We start from the raw sequence: 17,245 nt of genomic DNA, 5'->3' as shown, positions 1-17,245 counted from the left end.
AATAGTATCGATCAATGTACCCGGTTGTCGTTCTCGACACTAATGACACGCTTGAGACATTCCAAACGCGATCACTGTCCTGTGGTAGAACTTTTTCAGGGTATGCCCTTGAGACAGCAGGCCATGACTTCCACGCTGACAAACGCGCGTTTGTGAGAATTTGAAGTTCTTTGGTATCCTATCATCTTAACTAAAATGCTTACATAGTCCATTTTTTAATGACATGTTCTTTCTCCATCCGCCACCGCCTTGTGAAGTTTTGCAACCATGAATAGTCTAGTCTAATAACAGGCCCAGTTCCCAGTTGCCTCCGAGGATAATCAGCATTGATTATGGTTATAGAAATTATTATTATTATTATTATTACTACTTGAGCTTTAGCAATTTGGAAACTATTGCCGGGAAATATCCTAAAAATGTGTTGATTGGTGCAAACATTATTGGATTTGCAGATACCATTAGAATTTAGTATATGCTCAAATCAAATGACGTGACCATTCAAGAAACAATGGCTCAAACAAGAGAAGAACAGTAAAGTACAATTTATAAAAAACATTTGTACAGAGCCTACAATTGAAAGGGAAAAATAATATATCCCAAAATATCATGAAATATCCACAGGTGGTAATCATTAGGGAGAATTCCGACAAATGGGGCACGTAGCATTCAAGCTAAGCCATTCATCAATGCATTCAATGTGAAAACAATGCAGGCATTTAGGTATAGTCTTTAGAGTCTCCTTAGGCTGGTACTCTGACAAACATATTGGGCAAGTGTTGTCATTGGGCTTGGGTAGGCACCAACTCTCACCAAGAACTATTTTTGGGTATGACTCTATTGTGGGCCCATCAATGCCCACCATAATTTTGGGCAGTGGAGCAATTGTAGGATTGAATTCTGGGATTTCAATGTGTCTTCTAGCATTATAGGATTCGATCTTGCCAAAGAGAAAACATAGTAGCCCTAGCAAGCACATACTTCCCGGTACTCCAACACCAACGGTAATGGCATAGCGTGTGCTCCTTGTAAATCCTAAACATACCACATGAATCTTTATTAAGGCATCAAGTTATACTTTAAATATCAACTAAACTACAACCCATTCGCATGCACAAAAATATTGAACAATAATGATAATAAAAAAAAGGGAAAATTCATTTCATATTTAATATTTATTAACTTTACAATAAATATACAGCTACACACACAGTAACTTAAAATTCATTGAGATAATTGGAAAATTGTGCTACATTACTTTTTGTAAAATATTATAAAAATTATCAATTTTATCATAAAAAGTTTACAAAATTAACACATTGGTTTATAAAACCCGTATAATAGAATTTGTACAATCCCTATAAAAAATTTAACTTTTCTTTTCCATCATAAAACAATCAATTTTCTTCTCAAAAAAAAAAAAATCAATTTGTTGTCAAAATTTGTATTCACACAACTGTTGAGCACCCAACGGCCCAACCCCCAATATGAAGCAAATGCAAACCCACCCAACCTCGGGCAAAAAGCATTGCTTCAAGGACAACTGAATGGACCAGGTTGAAGAAAATTAAAAAAATTACAATCAAGCAGAGCCCAATATCAGGTTTGAAAGTGCAGGCCGAATCACCTAGCCCCACATCCAAGATTATTAAAACAAAACTTACCAATCATCAGTGCATCTGAGTCAATTTAGGTTGGCTAGACTTGATTAAAGAAGCAAAAAGATCTCATATAGTGCGTTTTGGGACCCAATTCTAGACGTGGCTCAAGAACTGAGAATTCGTTGCCTAAATCATGCCAATTATATACAAGCCCATAAAAATCAAGCCCCTAATAGAAATATAATGATGCTTATAAGCTTGGACCAGTAGTGACACTTTGTGTCTCTATCTGAGTGTGCATAAATGGGTAGTGGCTTATAGGGTATTTCAATATAAAATTAGGTCAATTGTGATATCCTGGATTTTATGGACAAGTTGAGGTTTAACAATAATTCAAAAATTCGAGAACTTAAAGCCAACAATTACAATTTGAATCTTAAAAGAAAGACAATTCAGTTAATAAATTTATGTGTATTTTTCTTTTTTAGTCTTGTATATTTTGATTTTTGAGGTAATTAATGTTGATTATTAAGTTTTCATTACACGTACACATAAATTTCAAAATAAGTTTCAACTTGAATTTAAATAAATTACATAACAAATCCAAATAAGTTTAAAATTGACCAATTTTATTTCAAGACCAATTTATATAGATCAAATCTAAGCCATTTATATTGTTTGCCACGCAACCCTTATCTTGATATCCACATTTATATTTGTCTTGACCCTAACCAAGTGCTATTTCTAGTCTCTTTTTTTCTTTTCTTTTCTTGGCCTCAAGAAAAAGCTTAAAAATAAAAATTAACAAAACAGAGCAGTACCCAAAAGCATCCTTAGCCTTTCAAGGAGCACCTCTAAATTTAAATCAACAAAATTTTCCTCCAAACCCATTTAGAGAAATTTTCTTCAACTCATTATGTAACGATTCTTTAATTAATTCATATAACTTTTTAATAAATCATGTAACTAAAAATACGTACAAATAATTTTCTCAATCATCACGTAACAAGTTGAATAAATTTTCCTTCAAACCAGTTTTGAAGTAAACATTTCCCATTAATTAATGACTAAAATTACAAGGAAGAGTCATTTACTAAGTTACCAGCATTATCGATGCAATTACGACTATGTCAGCCAACATAGTGTAAAATTATTATGAATAGGGAAAGATCCCAAATATCTATCCATAATTAGTTGATTTCTCGAGAGGGGTCTAGAAGACTAGAATGGCTATTCTTAGTCTTCTTACTATGGACTTTTTTTCTTTTTCTTTTTTTCTAGAAATAAAGAAAGAGGTGCAACACGAGGACAAGGTACAATGAGATGTTGAAAAAATTCCAAATCCCATAAGCCACAGTGCTAGGTATTTGAAAGTGAAACAAATAAAAAGCTATGATTTCAGTGTGGAAAGCGTTGAGAGAACTTAAAATAAGTAGCAATTCACAACTTTTATTGCTCCAAAATTTTGGAGTGCATAATACTTCGTCAACTCTTATCTTGAAACTTACCAATTCACTAGCTTTATTTAAAAACCAAAATGTTAACCACATGCAATGTAGGTACCACAAAATTGGATTAAGGTAAGTCACATTTTATATAAATTAACTCTACAATCATTCATTCATCTTCTTTTATTATCGACTAATATTATTCTTTAAGTATTAAGTATTATTATTAACAAAATTGACACATGCAGCAGGACTTTGACATTTTAAAATGATAAAATCAGATTAAAAATAACAGATTAAGCTTATTATAACAATTATATCATCTGTACATCCATTAGCGATTTAATTTATAAACTAATTAGTTTCGTATCAGTTTAGATCCATGAAATCTATCTTAATCTAAATATTTTCATATAACTACTAATTAGTTAGAGAAGTAAATTTGATTTTTTTTTTTTTTTTTTTTTTTGAGAAAAGGTATATTTGGTTCTATCACTTGGTGAGCTGGTGCGACCATACAATTTTTTTTTTTTTTTTTCATAGCAAAGTTTCGCATAATTGACAAGTGCATAATATAATTACTTTTTTTTTAGTAAGCATAATATTATGGATAAAATTTAGCTATAAAATTAGTTATAACTTTAGATTACAACCTTACTCAATATCTTGTTATTGGAGATGAATTTTGACAAATCCACCATTGGATTATATCTAATTCTTATATCCTCCATACTTACAAAATTTTAAGAAAATTAAAGATAAATAACTATATCATCACTAAATTGTTTAAATTACAAGTTTTTGTAATTTAAAATTATACATAAAATATAAGTTTATAGATTATATAGTAAATAATATCCAATTGCCACAAAATTTGATATATGTATTAAGAGTATAAAGAACATGCAATTTAATGGTTAGATTTTCAAAATATATAGTAATATTTATTTTATTGAGTAAGGTTGTAGTTACAACAAATTTTGTAATTAAACTGTCCTAATATTATTACTTATCTAAAAAAAGGTGCATGATATTTATTAATTATCTATAATATATCCTCTTTCAACATCAAAAATCACTTGCTTTTGGATATAAAATATAGCTAATATGTAATCCTTATCCAAGTACTAAATTAACCCTTTGATTTTCAGAAAAGCCTTTGTATGCTAACGGTCTAAATTAAACTAATTTAAATTGTGAATATTTTCTCTAAAAAATTAAATTAAATTGCTAAAATAACAAACATAATAGAACATTTGGATTTCCTCAACAACAAAAAAATAGAACATTTGGAGGACCAAGTAGAAACTTACCGGACTGATGAGGAACATTAGAGCACACAATTTCATAGCTTGAATTGGTTTTGAACCCACACTGCCCTCCTAGTGACTCACACTTTCCACAACCAGAAGGTTCATCCCAAGTTAGCCAGAGATCATCATTAAGGTCTGAGGATAATATTTGCTCATAAAATGGCCACTGAACTGGTACCGAAACATTTGTAATAAACTTACAAGCTGATAACAAAAGTGCAGCAACTCTTCTAGACGAGGTAGCAAATATTGTGTGATTTGAATCGCTAAGACAAATAATAGGTGTTAATTGATCTTTCAATAAACCAGAGGAGCAGTTAAAGAATGAAAATTCTTGATGATATACACCCTTAAAGGGAGAACCAGAGAGATTAAGCGAAAGAAGCTGTTTAGGGAGGCAGTTATTTGGATCATTGATCCATATTTGCTGTGTGGTATAGTCTATCCCTTGGACAATGAATTGTCCTGAATAAGGCAGGTTCAGAAGCACTGTTTGGGTTGCATTATTGCAGGATAAATCAAAACCCGGATAGCCACATGACTCCGGCTGACGGCTTTGTATCCGGAATGGGAAGTGAATTCCCGGGCTGTTGGGGCTGCAAACGGAGTTTTTGCATGACTCTGTGCTGGTTGCAAGGTATGAGAAGGAGAAGAAGAAGAAGAAGAAGAAGGAGAAGAAGAGGCTGGAGGAAGTGACTTTGAGAATGTTCATTTGGTGTTTGGATATTTTGATGTTTGGATGCAAAGCTATCTTCTACTCTACTCAAGCAATATAAATACTACATATAGTTATTGTTGGAAAAATAACAGTAAATAAGAAATTTGACGTTTTTTTTTTTTATGTTTATTTAAAGATGTTATTAAAAGTAGTGAAAATCCTGAGTCCCAAGTAGGAAAGAAAATAGATAATATATGAGTTTATATACTCATGAGTTGGACATTGGATTGTGCTAATAATATTTTATTATTTTAATTTTTCATTGTCCCTCATTCATAAGAACTTTTTCTAGAAAAAACTCTCTAAGTGGGAATATTTTGTACATTTCATTTTGTGTCAAAGAGAGAGAAAAAGACATTGAGTAGTTCGCAAGAGCACGACCTTGTATGCTTCATTTTCGTGCTGTAGATCATTTTATTTTGGGAGGCAGACGACCGTGAATCTCAAAGCACTACATTGATTATGTGAGAGGCGAAATCTATTTTAGGGAGATTGTGTCAAATACAAAACCTGACCTGAATCTTTCATCATTCACGTATTTGGTCTGTGAGTTTTTAATTATTTGCAGATTTTTTCTTATATATACTGTATCTATTTATTATTTTGTTTATCACATTTATTTATATTATTGCTTATAATTAAATCTATGTATTATTCTTTTTTTGCTTAATTACAAAAAGTAAATCGTTGAAATATAACCAAAAATCTTAAAGCAGAATTTATTTTCTTAATTTATTTTAGTGACTGTGAAAAGTTTTGTAAATAACGTGTCCAATTACACTGCTATGTTACAGTCTGTGTCAACCGATGTAAGTGGCGTGCTAACGTTGATGATGGTTATGGCTATTGCGTCGGTAAGATTCCTATTACAGTTGTAGAGTTGTAATTGGATTTCAGTGTATAACTGTTGTAGTATTGTGATTGGGTTTTATTGTGTGAAATTCTTTGATTGCCAGATACGTGTACCGTAGTAACAATATTGCAGAAGTACAGTTACATACTGTGCAAACACTTTCTGCAAAGGTGGCTTATATATATGTTTATATATAATTGTTATATTTGGAGTTTAGCCGATTGAATTATAATTATTTAATTATTATAATTGCTTTTGGTTGATTGTAATATTACACAAACTTGATTCGTTTTACAGTTTAAAATTTATTTACTATGTTTGCAATGGCCTATAGGAGGAAAACGTTAAATTCTCGGCAGATTGTAATAGCACTGGTTCATGGCATGTAATCTATGAGTAATACATATATATGGTCAAATAGACACAATGGTTGAAATCATTTGTTAATATATTAGTTCTGTATTTGGGTATACCATATACAATGCATATGTTATGAAAGTTTGCATTGTAATGTTAACTTTAATATTGGTACGGTTCTCACGGTTCCAGTCCAAGCTTGAAAAGAAAAATAAATAAATAAATAAATAAAATTATGTACCTTCTACAGGCTTACAGAAGTAGATCTCCATTATTGTAGCTTCAAAACATGCTGTTAGACGTTGAGACTTGAGATTACATCATTGTTTCTTCTCATTCTTCTTCTCTATATTGCTCTCTCTTGTTCTTTCTCTGTCTCAGTATTCTTCATTTTCTCTTTTCTCTTATTATTTCTGCGTTTTTGCCTTCTCTGTCTTCCTCTCATCTCTTGTTATTTCTTGTTTTTGCCTTCTCATGTACTCAACCTGACTGTCAACCACAACCTTTATTCTTGGGCTTCGATTTTAATCCGGTGGACAAAACAATGCTTTCCTTTCTCAATTTTCGAGGCTTCTAGCTTTAGTTTATATTTTATTTTTAAAATTTCATGGGAGAATGGGTAAAGTACCAGAGCCTTGGGTCTCTCAACAAAAGACAAAAGTTGAGTGGAAGACAAGCCAATAACCACTGCCGCCGCTGTTCAAGTTTTTTTTTTTTTTTTTGGGTAGAAAAACCGGAAATGTCTAGTAACTTTTCTTTTCTTTTCTTTTTTTCCAATTAATTTCATGCGAAATGTCTATTAACTTTTATATTGGGTTTCATAAATAAAAAAAGTTTATAAATAGTCAAATATTTGGAACTATTTAGATAATTTTTCAATTTTTATTAATTTAATATATTTATTTATATTTTAATTAATTATGATATCATCATGGTTCGACCTCAGTCCGATCTCAAAAATCTTAAATTTTTTTCTTTTACGGTTCATTGAATGATTCGGGTCTAAAAACCATTGTTGGTAGTAGTACACTAATATCTGATAATATGGTATTTATTTAATATCAAGTGTAGATGTAAATGGCAATTAAACATGTCTTTAAGCTAATAACATGTCCTCGGCCTTTTATGTGCAATGGTGTATGGGCTAGATGAATAAAGGAAATTGGAAATTTTGAAAGAGACAAAAATTTTTGAATCCATTTAAATGTATTCAATTTTGGGCGTGGCTGTCATTTTTTAGTTTTTGGTTAGTCTTTACTAATTCATCAAGTGATCCTCTATTTGATAATTAAAATAGCATTATGAGAGCTATTATTAATAATTTCAAATATGTGAATATAAGTCCAAGAATGAGACCAATTGCACACTAGTGGGGCTGTAATTATGGGGTTTCACTCTAAATTAGAGAGGGTACAGTTCACCCCTTGGCCAAAGATGTTATTTATTTATAAAGTTTAAGGCACAATTGTTTGTATTGATATAAAGGACACATGATTGTTGTATTTGAGCACATATAGCCTTATTTACTTAGATACATGTATGTATGTGTGTGTGTGTATATATATATACATATTGAGCATGTGTGAACTTGATTGGATATTAATGTGTTTAATCCCAATAAATGTTTTGCGGTATTTCTTTGGATGAAATAAATGTTACATGCCTTAGTTGACATACTTGAGTTGTCTAAAATGTGGTATGCACAAGAGTCTGTTATGAGTGCTTATAAGTAAGCAAGGATGAGGTATTAGAGTTTCATTCATTATAAGAATGAAGTTGAGAAATAACTCAATGAAAATGCAGTAAGTTTTTTATTACCATAGAACTTGTAGGGGGAAGCTATTATTTCCACCAATTATTTGTTCATTGAGATGCCTTAAAAGAAACAACTAAGACACCTTGTGAATTATGGAAAGAGTGATCGTCTTTCCATAAATTATTTAAACGTGGGGGTGTTTGATGAAGGTGGTGATTCCTATTCTTAAAAGAAAAAACCCATTGATTATATTTTCATTGGTTATGGTCATAACAATAGTGCATAGTGCTTTTCTGATTTATGTATCTATTATTCTTATATGCATGAAAATTAATTAGAATATATTTCAAGTGTTAAACTTTCTTAAAAGAAAGTTTGTTTAGTATCTCTGATGATCAAGAGTTGATGGAAGAGAGGTTGAGCCTAAGCATGGTAAAAAGGACAAACATCATATTCGTTGGGTCTAAATTTTCTAATTTGAATGTTAGAAGATGAAATTAAAGCCTTAAAGAAGCGATATCTTGAGAGATGCCTTCTTGGAAAAGAGATTGTCAATAATGCAATAAATCCATCTTGGAAATCTATGCATAGTAATTGGTGGGTCTAGCACCTAAGAATTTGAGAGTTGATGGAATTATTGACTATTACAATGCAAGACTTGTTTCAGAAGGCTACAAATAAAAGGAAGATGTGAGTTTTCTTGACACAAAATAAACCAAAGGGGTTAATGGTTCTTGTACAAGGAAACAAAGTGCTTAAACTTGTTAAATTCTTGTATAGATTGAAGCAAGTTTCAATCCAATGACATGAGAAATTTGACAATGAGATGATGTCAAATGAGTTTAGATTTAATGCAACTAGCGTGTGATGTGAAATTTATCACAAGAGGCTATGTTGTTGTGGGATATGCTTATGTAAGTGTTGTAGATGTGATACAAAAAATGAAAATTTCTAATACATCTAATGGACTTGTCTTGTCTCAATCACATGAGAAATGTGATAACAATCTAATGAGAACACCTTATGCAAAGAGCATATGTATTTTTGGGAAGTCAATAAATCTAAATAGACATGCATTGTTAGATACTTGTGCCTCCTATTTGTATATATTGGTAAGGCACAGAGTTATGGTAGGTCTCTACATATTTGTTGGAGACAAAACCATGAGGCAGTTGCTCTTAAATGGAATTAGTTCCAAATTATAAAACGGATCTGTAATCAATTGATTGAGTGGAGAGCAAGTAAACTGCTCATTGAGAGGAATGGGGTTAAAGCCTATGACCTAAAAGTTTCCAGGATGGCAACCCACCTAGCTGACTGAAGATCTCAAGATCTAGGTTCAAAGGGACAACCAAATTGTGGATACTATTTTTATCACTATGGATATAACATTTCCCACCCATTCCTATGATGAAATAGTGATGCCTGTAATCGATGTTCAGGGTAAGCTTTGCTTTTAATGATTCTTATATCTTGGAATTCCAAGTAGGCTATAACAGGATACTCTTAATAAGAGTCACCTATATTGGTGTGAAGTGGGCCGCTTCCATGAGAGTTTCAAGGCTGAATTCTCTAAAGCACTTCATGAATTTACAGGATACGTTCAAGGCCGAAATGAACACAACTATAAGAACGAAATATGTCTGAAAAGGAGCTGTGTGAATTCTATTGTCTTAGTATATACCAACGGTTGACAGTTCAAAAACATTGTGTTCACTGATTAGCTAGCATATCCAATAGTCTTTCACAAAGGAAAGTTCAAAGCCACAAGCTACTTCTCCCGATACAGTAACTTTTCTTCTACTTTCTCTATGTCTGCATCATCATTTGCATTGTGTTTATCAATTTCTACTCATGTAGGAGATTGTTGGAAAAATAGCATAGAGTGAATAAGAAATTGATGTTTTCTATATTCATTTAAAGATTTTATTAAAAGTAGTGAAAATCCTGAGTCCCACATAGAAAAGGAAAGAGATAATATTTGAGTTTATATGCTCATGAGTTGAACATTAGGTTGGGCTTTTGGCATATGTGGACTGGGCCTACTTGATTTTAATTTTTGAGTCAGTTAGTCTGTGCATAGCAGTTATTACTGAAACAGAGTGTTTGTAAAGTAACGTATAATTTTTCATAGTCCCGAATTCATAAAAACTACTTTTTCTAGAAAAAAACTCTCTAAGTGATAAGATTTTGTGCATTTCATTTTGTGTCAAAGAGAGAGAGACATTAAGTAGTTCGTAAGAGCACGACCTTATGTACTTCGTTTTCGTGCTGTAAATTATTTTATCCTAGGAGGCAAACGTCCGTGAGTCTCAAAGCACCATAGTAATTGTATGAGGGGTGAAATCTGCTTTAAGGAGATTGTGTCAAACACAAGACTTGATCTAAATCATTCATCCTTCACACATTTGATCTGTGAGTTTTTAATTATTTATAGATTTCTTCTTATATATAGAGTATCTATTTATTGTTTTGTCTATTACATTTATTTATATTATTGCTTATAATTAAATCAGTGTGTTATTTCCTTTTACTTAATAATAAAAGTAAATTGTTGAAATATAACCAACAACTGTTTTATTAAAAAGTCAATGGTCATAAATATTTTAATACCGTGCTAAATTAAAGTTCTAGAAAACAAAAAGTCAAACTAAAAGCAGAAGGCCATAATGAGCATGGTTCCACTCGAGGTCACGTGTTTCATGGTCTTTTGATTCTAAATCTAAAGAAACAATAAGTGTAAGGAGGAAAAAAAATTTCACATTTGCTCATATCGTTGATGCTACGTAATAAAAGCGACGTCAATTATAAACAATAGAAAACTAATACTTACTTTAATCATTAACATGTTGAGAAAATATGAACTATAATTCTACTTCTTCTAGTAAAGAAAAGTAAAAAATGTCACTAAGTTAGCATTCTCATTACTGCGACTTACATAATGCTCACAAGTGCAGGATTGTCGCAAAGTAATAATTCAGTAAGTCCAAGGTCAAATCCATAGGAAAAAGAGAATTGAATAACAAACCACAAGAGAATAAAACTAAAATAATAGAGTTTAATTTAAGAGATTTCTGATATTTTAGTAAAGTTAATTTAAATTAAGAGAAAATAACAATATATTAAGGCGCTAAGGTTTAGGGACCTACACATAACACATCTATTGTTAGTCTTAACAATATTTATTTTATAACTCATCTAAAATTCATACAAATGATGATTTTAATCAGATGATTTAACAATAAAAACCCAAGAATTAATTGTCTAAGGTAGCTTCATGAAATTGATTGATTTTAGGCAAAACAAAACTAGTGAATTAGTTCACAAGAAATACTAAGCATTTAATATGCCCGGAGTCTAGATAAATCAAAGAATTATACAGAACTAAACACTTTTCTAGATGAGTAAAACAATCAAAAACATAAAAATATAAGCATCAAAACCAATAAATAATTGTTAAAAACTTACCAATAAATAGTTGGGTTTCACCTCTTATCTTAGCAAGACTTCTAGCAAGCCATAACACAAATAAAACTCTAAAAATTGTAAAGAAACTTTAAGAAAACCTAAATTATGTTCTACAGCAGCTCTCTCCTCAATTTTGCTCTAAGGAGCCTTTAAATAGGTCAAAAAATCTTATTACAAGTTGAATTCCCGTTTGGGGAAATTCTCAGGTTTTTAAGCTTCACTTTACCGACGTTTTTGGCCGATTTAACTTCAGAATTCGGACTTTTGGTAAACTACAAAGTTGTAGCCCTTTAATTTAGCTTTCCAGACCAACTTGAATCATCTCGATTGGACATTGCAGCTGAAAGTTATGCTCCAAATACTAACTGGTGTGTAGGCTGGAATCCTAATCTGAATTGGACTTGAATTTGGTGCAAATTTCATTTGATTCATTACTCCAATTGAACTCGAATTTAATTGGATTGGCCTTCTTTAACTTCATCATGGCCCTTGTAAAAGTAAAATTCATTAGCTTTCTTCTTTGCACAAATCCACTTATTTAATTTCATTATCCTACAAAAAACAAATTCACGCATTAAAATTCAATTAAGCACAAAATTAATTATTCAGCATTATTCCAAAACCAACTATAAAATGCATGAATTAACTCAAAATTAGTATGATAATGCTTTCCAATAATGATATAAATATGCGAAATTAAGCTATTATCACCCATCAGGCGTTGTAAAATTATGTCATTTTAACACATCAAAAAACCTACTTTATTATTTTACCACATCATTTTACAATATACCATTCATCACATCATTCAACCAATCATTTGACAAAAAAATTCGCACAAGATAGTGGTGACTAATGCAGAAGTATAGTCCCAATTTAAGACTTTTTCTCAAGATTACAACCAGTTGTGTGAGAAGTTGAAACCAATGGAAGTAAAACTTGAAGAATTATCCACTACAAACACATCAAGATGCTAGTTTTATGGAAGAAAATCACCCTTATCATTCATCATTGGTTTGGTTTCAAGGGAAGCCTAGATTGGCTAATCTATATAACATCTAAAAGTTTAAGGGTAGCATTTATTGTTGCTACTCTCTTATTGAACCACATCAGTGTAGCATTTCGGTCCATTCAGTCCAATTTGGTTTATTTCAGTCCATTTTGATCTATTTCGGTCCATTTCAATCCAGTTTGGTCCATTTTAATACATTCAGACCACTTCGGCGATGCTTTAGGAGGAGAGGATTGAGTAGAATGTAGAGCCACTTTATTGACAATTATGTCATCTTCTCAATATAATGTTAGTAGGTTTTTGATAAAATTACTTCTTTCTTTTTCTTTTTTTTTGTTATTAAAGTCTACTTTTTTTTGTAATATAAATTATTAATTTACTTATATCTGCTTTCTCTTTTAGCTATTCAAAACACTTAAAAGTTTCATCAATTATTTTCATTTTTCACTTAATAAAAAAACAAATTGTCAAATTTTTATGCACATCGTGCCAATCTACAACTAGTATAAATAAAAGTGTTAAATGACAAATTAGTGATTAATTGCATAATATAGAAAGTTTTTTCAAATGGTATAAGTTAGGTGAAGAGTGAAAACCCTTTTTTTGCAGAGGCTAAACTCAAAGTGACAAGTAGGTTATGGTGGGAAAATGTGTTAATTGGTAAAAGAAAAGGCAAATAAAACTATTCATGGAATATTTCAAGCTCAATACAAATGGTTCAGTTCAAGGTAACCCAGGAAAAGCCGCTGCAGGTGATCTAGGGTCCGTTTGGATTGAACTTATTGTTGCTGAAACTGAAAACTGAAAACATTGTAGCAAAATAATTTTTAAATGTGTAAATAGTGTCGTGAGACCTATAAACCGTACATAAAAAACATGTGAACAGTTTTTTTTTTTTTTCTGCACAGTGATTTTACTGTTCACGTGCAGGGGAAAAAAAAAAAAAAAAAGAGCATGAGAACGCAGCCTGTTTCAGCCACTTTCAGCCCAAAACAAACGCTCACCTAATCAGAAAATGCGGAGGTAACTAGATTTTTTTTTTGGGGGGGGGGGGGGTGGGGGTTCTCTAGGAACATCGGCACTACCCATTCCATGGCAACAGAATGTGGGGCCTTTGGGATGGCCTTATCCTTGCAAGAAATCTTAATATCAAGAAGTTGTACATTGAGTGACACCACATCCTACTTTTCTATTTTTGATGGCCAACCATTGATGTGATGTAACATGTCTTATTTGTAAGATCTTGGTAAAACCCTACAGAGAGATGTCTTATTTATAAGATCTTCTTAAAACCCTACAGAGAGATTGAACGTGGGATGTTTAGGGATCTCAATCTTCTGTTGTAGGATCAGTCAATACCTTGACTTCACTTGGAAAACCATATATGGATGCCCATCATCATGATTGTATCCACATCATTACCACCTTTCCAGATCAAGTAATTGCGAAACAAAACAAATGGAACAACTCTTTAACAAAATGGAAAATAAGCTCTCGTCCTCCATACACCCTCTATACCATGATGGGGCATTTTGTGGCTCATTCTAAGTGAGTTCTCAATCTTTACTAAAAGAAAGAATCAATTAGTAATGAACACTGCACCAGATGACAACATTTTTTTGGTGAATTAGCTTCTTTTTTTTTCTTTTACAAGAGTATCATGAGACTGCTTCCAGAGGTGATACTAAAAGCTGTGAATAGTTCAGTGTTCAAGGCAGATGCCATAGAGCTATGCCAACTTATTATGACTTGATATCTCATAAGCTCTATTCCAGATAGATTTTAAGATAGAAGTGTTAAAACTTTTGCACTTCTCTGGAACTCCTGAATCTTGTATGAAATGAAATCTAGGTTCATCCAAATAAAGCCATGTTAAATTTGATTTGTGTACCAAAAGCTGCAAAATTTCTGCCACAATCAGTTCCACCATTTCACCTTATTCTAGGGGGCACCCTTTTAAGCTATTAGTGCATTTTATGGTGGGTCATCTATAATTTCAAGACTTTGAGTGTGTGCAAGGTGAAGGTTGAGGTCACGTGTTCAATCAGGGCACCAATAAAATAAATAAATTAAAATCATTTGGCATAGGCAGACATGATTTACCAGTTGGTCAAGTCCAACAATATGAGGAAAAATCCACAACAATTTAGAGAGAGAGATTAAAACATCACAGTGACAAATGCATAACCTCAATTCCCAAGCATGGACACAAACCTGAAGGAGATCTAGTAGACTGGATCGCTGTTTTTGATCTGAACAAGCCAGTTGCAGATCAAAGATAATTCCTCACATTCTTTGTGGTTCCTACAAAACCCGTCAGTAACATTACAGACAACAGCAGCAGATTATGAGCTCTCCTCATGACACGGAACCACACGAGATCCATTTTCACTTCATAGTTAGACAGCCGCCCTCTAAAACATAATGGCATAAATACCATTCTATGCTAAAAGATTATACAATAGAACACAATCATGTGATTCTTGGAAACTTCAATGTAACAGCATAAACAATCATCACAAATTTCTAAATATCAAGTATTCTTCCAGACAGTCAAAACTATCAGTTGATACCACCGAAGGAAGTAGCATATATGAGTATATACTTCCCACTCCAACAAAGTCATTGTATGGTTCAAAAATAATTTTCCAATGATCTTTGGACCAAATGGCATATCCTACATAAATAAAATTGGAGGATAAGACCATAAGTTCAACCTATATGGCTAGATGGCCCATATTTACCCATAAAAAAAAAATCCAAATGGCCATGAGAAACCAAATACCGGTAAATGGCCTTGTAAATATTAAAGAATTTAACCAAGATAATTCTGATTTTTTATGAACAGCAAAGGAAATGTACACAACCAGATATTAAAAATAGATAACAGAAGAATATGGAATGGATTCAGATATCTGTTGTTCTGTAATCCATAATCAACCAGCTACTGCAACCTAAGCCTTTTTTAACTCTTAAATATAAATTAGATTTATGAGAGCTAGAAACCAAGCATTCTATCTTTTCACTATAACAAAGATTCAAAATGCTTGACATTATAATTAATTCCTATCTACTGCTTAAAAATTAGACTGCCAGAGAAGTGAATAGATAGTTTTAACATAAATGCAATTCTAGCATCAAGAGAATAAAATAAACAAAATGGTCATTATAAAGTTATTGTCATCCAAAATTGGCCATGACTTTAATTAAGGGCCAGTGCTTCACACTCTTCTTTATATACATAATATAAAGATATATACAATAGAGTATTCACATTAGATTTTCAGATGCTTACAAGCATTCAATTCACTCATCCTCTGCACCGTTTTTCAAATCAAAACCCACTTATCTATCAAAAAAAGCCTGACAAACTCTAATGCAAGCTAAAATATGAAAACATGACCTTCCAAAACACTGCTTACTCTCACGTTGATAGGTCATTACAAATTCAAAACAGACACCTTGACCTAGTGTACGCTCCAATCAAACCAGACATAATCCATTCCTGTACCCACCACACTTTTCATCTTGTTTCCACTTTTTTTTTTTTTCAGGCTTTGATAGCCTGGTCTTCTCAAAAATTACTCCGAGTTAACATTAAGGTCAACATTCTTTCAGACATTTTCTCAGACACCCCACACACAAATTATCAAACATATGCAAATCAACAGACAGACAGAGAAATAAAAATAACATAAGCAAATCATCAAAAAAATGTAAAATAACAACCGAAGATCCAAAACCCGAACAGAAAACCCAAGTAACAGTATCCAAATGACACTCTAGGTGAGCTTACTTTGAATTGCTACTTGTTACGTATTTAAGTTCAAAATAGTCAGTTCTTAGTTTGAACTTTGTCTCTACTCTATTTAAGCATAAATTATCAATTTAGATCCTTAAGGAACATGAAAAATGTGTGCAGTTATTTTTTTTACTGAATTCAAATATGCATGAAATTAAAATAACTCTTTATATGTTGTTGATTGCAGTTTTCAAATATGATCCACCATCTCCAAACACATTTCCTCACAGTGTTTACTTGCTACCAAACTTCCGGAGCTTCACCAAATGTAACTTGAGAAAGGCCACGATGGTGGGAAATGTGACACAAGGCGGCGGGGAGGGCTTCGATTTTGAGCTGAAAAGGCCACGGCAGCGTTACTACTTTGCCTGCGGTGAGCGCAATGGCTTTCATTGCGTGAATGGAACCATGAAGTTCTTTGTGAAGCCAATATTCCGCTAGTATAGATAATTACTATACAATGTGCATGTCATGGGAAACACTACTTGCTGTTATCTCCTTTTATGTCTTTTGTTGTGTTGTAGTAGATAATGTGTCCTTCTTCACTTCTTCCTTTTATGTTATTAAATTAAAGACTATTTGTAAATTTGAATAAATATTAAGGGATTGATTGCTTATTTTATAATTTATGAGTTACATTCTAAATCAGATGATTTTCTATCATTTATTTTTTCTTTTCCTATCCTTGCCGGTAATGTTATGTGTTCTGAATAATTGAGATGATAGATAATAAATGTACCAGCTGTGACTGGGTATTGATGTTCCATAGGGGTGCCATTTTGCATCATTGCTGGTTTTACTGTAATATTTACTTTTGTAAATTGAAAGTATTGGAAACTTTTACAATTGGAAAGGTTTATGAGACTTAATGATCAATGTTGGTTTATGCACAAAATCATTACTTCAGTGTAACACATGTA

General features: G+C 32.1%; 1 protein-coding gene and 1 long non-coding RNA gene across 3 annotated transcripts in view; one reads left to right on the top strand and one right to left on the bottom strand.

The window, feature by feature from the left end:
* Window positions 1–5,194, bottom strand: part of LOC126700264 (putative RING-H2 finger protein ATL21A) — a 28,516-nt gene extending 23,322 nt beyond the window's left edge. The window contains exons 1-2 of one of the 2 annotated variants that reach the window (XM_050398339.1): window positions 4,360–5,155; window positions 528–1,032 (exon numbers count right to left, since the gene is read on the bottom strand). In XM_050398339.1, coding sequence (XP_050254296.1) covers window positions 632–1,032; window positions 4,360–5,071 — 1,113 coding nt within the window. In that variant the 5' untranslated portion in view covers window positions 5,072–5,155 and the 3' untranslated portion in view covers window positions 528–631. Of the gene's footprint in view, window positions 1–527; window positions 1,033–4,359 lie in introns of those variants that run through there. The other variant, XM_050398338.1, reaches the window with a different exon arrangement.
* An 11,062-nt stretch (window positions 5,195–16,256) lies between these two features.
* Window positions 16,257–16,950, top strand: LOC126700268 (uncharacterized). The gene is made up of 2 exons (XR_007647092.1): window positions 16,257–16,309; window positions 16,513–16,950. It is a non-coding gene; the product is annotated as an uncharacterized LOC126700268 (long non-coding RNA).
* Window positions 16,951–17,245: the final 295 nt, after the last annotated feature.

Source organism: Quercus robur, chromosome 9 (assembly GCF_932294415.1).
Source record: "Quercus robur chromosome 9, dhQueRobu3.1, whole genome shotgun sequence".
In the NCBI taxonomy this organism is placed as follows: Eukaryota; Viridiplantae; Streptophyta; class Magnoliopsida; order Fagales; family Fagaceae; genus Quercus; species Quercus robur.
Note: the sequence above shows the minus strand (reverse complement) of the source record. Positions and strands in the feature narration are given on the sequence as shown.